The 6,172-nt window shown below is 33.8% G+C and overlaps 1 protein-coding gene across 1 annotated transcript; it reads right to left on the bottom strand.

Moving 5' to 3' along the window:
- Window positions 1-3,263: 3,263 nt before the first annotated feature.
- On the bottom strand, window positions 3,264-4,196 carry LOC138833647 (olfactory receptor 5W2-like). The gene has a single exon (XM_070031931.1). The coding sequence runs from the start codon at window positions 4,194-4,196 to the stop codon at window positions 3,264-3,266; it is 933 nt and encodes a 310-aa protein (XP_069888032.1).
- Between the last annotated feature and the right edge of the window lie 1,976 nt (window positions 4,197-6,172).

Raw genomic sequence — 6,172 nt, 5'->3', positions numbered from 1 at the left:
TATTCTCTTGTCAGCTTTCTGGCCATTATTTACTTCATTAATATAAGTGGAGAATGTGCAATTGTCCTTGGTCACATTTAGATTTTTTCATATTAATTCTCTCCTGACTTGAGAGATGTCAGATTCCCCCAAGGTTACATTTTGTGTAGTCAGATCTCAGTTTTAGCTTCTTTCCTTTCTTCTTTTTACAATTAAAGTAAAAAAATCATGTCATAAGATTTACATTGTTGTTTAATATTTTTCTTAGCTCTAGAGAACTTTTATTGCAATAAAAAATAAAGGACAAAAGGGAGGAGGAGGAACCAATGCACCAGCAATATACACAAAATAAAATATTGGAAATGATCTGTACAATTTGGGAGGATTGAAGGTTGGAGGGGAGGGAAAGGAGAAAATTGAGGGAAGAGGTAACAAGTTTGACAAGAAATGTACTTAACCCCTCTGTACATCACCTTGACAATAATAAACAAAGAAGTTAAAAAATAATAATAAAAAGAGTCTCCTATTATCCTAACTTGGTGACTGGCCAACTGTAAGCTATTTTCTGTATACAAAGCTTTGTGAACTCTTTGTATAAACATTATAATTCAGAAAGTAGCTTTCTGGTCATGATTTCTTTCATTCAGTGTAATGTTTTTAAGGTTTATTTGTACTGTAGCTTTTATCAAGAAGCTAAATAGGGGGTTGGAGATGTGGTTCAGAGGGTAGAGAGCCAGCCAATGAGTAGTCTTAGACAAAAAAAAGGAGAAAAAAAGGAAGTTAACTAATGTTTGCTTCTTAAACACACTGCTATTTCAAAGTTCACAGACTACCTTTTCCCAAACTTTATACTAATTTAGAATCTGAGCTTAAGTTGGCTATTATTAAACATTATACTGCCAACTTTAATTACACAGTGGTGTATTTTCATATAGAATGATGTTTGTAAGTTATTAGAAAAATGCCATTAGAAAATCATATTCATTATACTTAATTGTGTCAAAGTAGTAGGTTTTATTTAGATAATTTTAGTTCTTCTTTTGAGATGTCATAAATTTTTGTCAGCCAGAAATAACTTTGCATTATTTTTGTACATGATTATTTTTATGCTGTAAAGGCAAATCCAAATATTTACAAAAGATAGTGTTAGAGATGAAAATCTTAAAATATGGGCTACATTAATATATCTTTATTTCCAACACTTGATTTAACAAGGTGACAATATTTGATGTTATGCTAATGCAAAATAAAATTATTGTAAATTTTTATATGTGTCAAGTTGAACATGATGACTCACTTTTTTCTTGGATATGAATCTACAAATGGGATGTAGGACTCATATGGTATTTTTATTCATAGCATGAAAAATATTTCCAGACGATTTTAGAGAACAGGACACAAATTCTCTTTTCTTTCCTCATTAATTTGTAAGAAACAAGGTTATATAATGTCCAAGTTTTCATATGTCAAGTTAATTTCAACATTGCTCACTTCTTAATGCAGAGAATAATGTGTGAAGGTTTTGATTTTTAATTATCTAAGTGCTAATAGTTGTTTATCCACATGCAAGGAATGACTATAGATCTGTACCCAAGAAATGTGATAATAAGTCAGTTAATAGGGTTGTGATATTCCTCACTGTTATTAGTATTTTTGAACGTTAAAGCCTACAGACGCCCTGCAATTCTTCTGTGCACAAAATAAAGAGCATAAAGGCAGAGATATTGCAGAGGGATGATAATTCACAGAGAAAGAAAAAGACAAGTAAAAAAATTAGATAAGTAGAGATTGATGGCCATTTTACAGAGAGGACTGCTATGGTCAGAAAGGAAGACTAACCTTGTAAAGGTGAGCCACAGTGATTCATAAGCCATGAGCAGGAGCTCCTTCATCATTTTCTTCTAAAGAGAGAGCAACACTTGACACAGGAGATCAGAAGTTAATGGACATGACTTAAATTCAAAACCTTTCGTTCACATGAACAATATTATCATTCTGTTCTATCCTGCACTATATAGCCCCTAACCACTGTATATCTGTCTACTTTCTGTGCTACCCATAGACACATTGTTATATTATGCTTCTGTTTAGAGATTTTAGTCGTCAGGATTAAAGAAAGGATCAAAATATAGAAGACTGACTGTAATAGTAACTCACCACACATAGTCATTGAAAATATTGTACTTGGCAAATAAAGTGTCATAAATCACTGGTTGGTGTTAAGGGGGTGTGGTTTGGAGACACTAAATAGGAAATGATTCATGTTTGAGTAACTTGGCTAGTATAGATCCCTAAAATAGTATGATTTGCTCTAGTACATCTTACACCAGATATATCTTAAGATATAAGGCATATTATAGCAAATCTGCCCAGAGTTCGCTTTGTCATTTTTAAATCTTCTAAAAAAAATCTTCCCAATAGCTTGCCAAATTAAAAATTTGCAATAACTAGTATATGTCTGGGACAAGAAGAAAAGGTCAAAAGCTATGTACATATGACTAGATAAGATGAAGTTAAGTGAAATGAACCCCAATATAGGGACATGAATGGTTTTTTCTTTTTTGCTATTGTTTCTAATGTATTTATAAGGTATCATGTGATCTTTTTTGTTGCTTTGTATGTCCCTCCCCTCGGTATAACCCCTGTTTTCACTGTATTTAATGTCAGTTTAATTTGGGGATGGGAAGGGTAAAAACAAAATGTTTAAATAGGGATACAGGTTGACCCATTGCAACAATGAGATGTAGAAGGCACTATGTTGAAAAAGGAACTTCACAATTTAGGCGGAGGGGGGAGTGTAGTTGGGAAGGTGGGAGAGAAGGGATGGTAGAGGAAAAACAAAGGAGGAGGCAACAATGCTTGACAAGAAATGTACTCATTACCTTGCTCATGTAACTGTACAGTATTTTCACAATAAAAAACATTTTTAAAAAAAGAAATAATTTGGAGGTGGAAGAGGGGGAATCCTAAATTCTCTGTCACCATAGGCTTCATACCAAGGTCCTGCCTCAAGAAAGGGCAAAAGGAATGAAGGTTAAAGTCAATTGTATTTTGTACTTCAGCTTTTTTTCCTAGGAGAAATTTACATATTTGTCATAATACATGTTGGAATGTGACAGGACTGGAGAATTATGATATGCTTTTTTTACTATTGGACATTAATTATACCAATACTTATATCGTTAAAATAAAACATCTCATATAGTTTTGTTTTTCTTATAAAATTTTAGAAAGAAAAGGTTAACTAGGAGCATTTGAGAAAGGTAGGTGCTCAATATAAATACTTAAAAACAACATTTATTCCTCAGCTTTAACACAGCCTCTTTCACATCCTTGTTCCTTAGGCTGTAAATCAGAGGGTTCAGCATGGGTATCACAAGGGTGTAAAACAAAGAGGTCATTTTGTCTTGATCTAGGGAGTAGGAAGAACTCGGCCGGAAATACATGAAGAGCACAGTTCCCTGGAAAATCGCCACTGCTGTTAAGTGGGAAGCACAGGTGGAGAAAGCTTTGAACCTGCCCTCAGAAGAACGGATCTTGATCACAGATAAGATGATGTAACAGTAGGAGATGAGGACTCCTGAGATGGTGCTCAGTTCAATGAAACCAAAAATGATGAATATTGCTAACTCATTGACTTGTGTATCTGAACAAGACAGTACTAAGATGGGAGGGATATCACAAAAGAAATGGTCGATCTCATTGGACCCACAGAAGCACAAGTGGAATGTTAAGGTAGTATGTATCAGGGCATCTGCCACTCCCACCAGGTAAACTCCAGCCACAAGCAAGGTGCACACACTACTGGACATATTCACTGCATAGAGCAGGGGGTTGCTGATGGCTTTGTACCGATCAAAGGCCATCACTGCCAGGAGCATGCACTCAGAATCTACAAAGGTACAGCCAATAAAGAACTGCAGAGCACAGCCCAGGAAAGGAATTGATTTGTTCTTGCCAAATATGTCCACCAGCATCTTGGGCCCAATGGCCGTGGAGTAGCAAAGGTCACAGAAGGAGAGGTGACTGAGGAAGAAGTACATGGGTGTGTGAAGCTGGGAGTCCACTCGGATCAAAGTGATCATCCCGAGGTTTCCAAGAAGATTGATGATGTAGACAAGTAAAAACACAACAAACAGAATCATTTTCACCTCAGGCTGATTGGAAATTCCCATTAGAATGAAGTCAGTCAATGTGGAACAATTTCCTTTGTCCATTCTTCTTTATCTTGCCTACAATTCTGAGAGAATGATTGAGAAAATAATAGGTTTATATTTTTCATGTCTACCAAAATAAAAATGTGTCTGTAACCAGAGTACATGTTGTGTCTTGTCATTTTTTGTTAATGATTACTCATCTGTATGACATTTGAATAAACATTGCTATCCACTTAAACATTTTTTAAATAATAAATTTCCCAGGCCAGCAGTCAAGAGACTTTGATTGAGACCTCCTGCGATTATGGAGTAACTGATTTTTTAGATTTCTTATCTTTTGCAAATTCCCTAATCTGAGTGACTTATGTAGACTTGGGTAAACTAAAGTTTTAGGTAATCTTCAAACTAATATGAAATAAACATAAATAGAAAAGGTCAAGGTTATATAATAGTATTCTGTATTGCTATGTGTCAGGGTGTTTGTCATGACACCCAAAGGATTGTATGATTTTATCAAAACATCATAATCATTTAAAAAAACTTTTGTATTATTTTAGAAGCATATAGTCCATCACTGACTATTAAAGATTAATAGTTACTCAGACCTCTTATTATTATTTGTCTTCTTTAATATTTGATACAGGTTGAAATGAGTTTTATCAACTTTCTTTGAAAATTACTATATTTTTCACAATAATCATTACCTCTTTGTAGAAGTGGTTTTGTGCCCACGGATGTTTTTTCTTTTTTCTGACCAAACACGAATGCTATAAAGAAACACAATAAAGGTTTTTTTTATCACATATTTGCATCAAAATCAATTTTAAATAGTCTTACATTAAACATTTTTAAATGAGAGGACAATAATTTTTTTGGGGGTCCGGTCGTGGGCCTGAACTCTGGGCCTGGGCACTGTCCCTCGGCTCTTCAGCTCAAGGCTAGCTCTCTTCCACTTAAGCCACAGCACACTTCTGGCTTTTTCTGCTTATGCAGTGCTGAGGAATCGAACCCAGGGCCTCATGCATGCAAGGCAAGTGCTCTACCACTGAGCCAACTTCCCAGCCCAACAATAAATATTTTTAAATATACACATATTTATTTATGAAAATTAGATGAAAATTTAAAAGTTGTTAAAAATTGTTCAAATTATCTGTGTAAATTAGATGACAATTATTAAGAAAATTAGAATGTGAATGACAGATATTTGTCAGTGCTTCTTAGACATAACAAAGTTCTTTATGGTGACTCAAATAAAATTGAATCTGAGTATTCTTACAAAGTATGAGCTGATTATGTTATTTGACATCAAACAGCAATCCCATTAAATTTATATATGCCAATCCAATTAAAGAAATTAATTAAAGAAATAGAAAGACTTTCTATAATACTAGAGAAAACAAAAAATAATTGAAGTTTACTTTTTGGATATTATTAAATTGAGTCAGACTCTTCCAATTCAGAAAGAAAAACAATATCCATTTCAACATGAATATTAAATTCACCACAGAAAACAATAGTTCATTTTGAAATTTCTCAGTTCTTAAGTAATTTTCCTACATTTTTGTCTTGGTCAGGTTCCTACCTGTGATGGCCAGTCTTTGGTTAGTGAACATGAGGCAGGGAACATTTTATTTTACCAGGTTTCATTTGAGACTTGGACCTCTGGAGCAATTTCCCTCAGGTCTTGTTGTGATTAATTAAGTTCTTGTGCCTATATTGTCTTCTGCAAATAGGATGACAATTTTAGAAAGTTGAACATCTTCATGCTTACAACCAAATTAATCCAGGTGATGAAGAAAGTGGTTAATTACTTTCCTGACTATAAGATAAAAATCAAATTCCCTTCTCTAATTAAGGCAGAAATTTTGTTAAGTTCTAAATTTGCTCATTTAGTCATTTTCAATCCCTTCCTGTGGTCCATTTATTCTTTCACTTTTAAATCTTGTCCATGAACATCTGTGAATAGAATTAGTTTATTTTATATAGGATATAATAAATATACTAAGTATTTGTCATTTAAAAATGAATACTCCATT

This window comes from Dipodomys merriami, unplaced genomic scaffold, assembly GCF_024711535.1.
Source record: "Dipodomys merriami isolate MVZ:Mamm:240054 unplaced genomic scaffold, mDipMer1.0.p SCAF_21, whole genome shotgun sequence".
Lineage (NCBI taxonomy): Eukaryota > Metazoa > Chordata > Mammalia > Rodentia > Heteromyidae > Dipodomys > Dipodomys merriami.
This window is presented reverse-complemented; position numbering and strand designations above follow the sequence as displayed.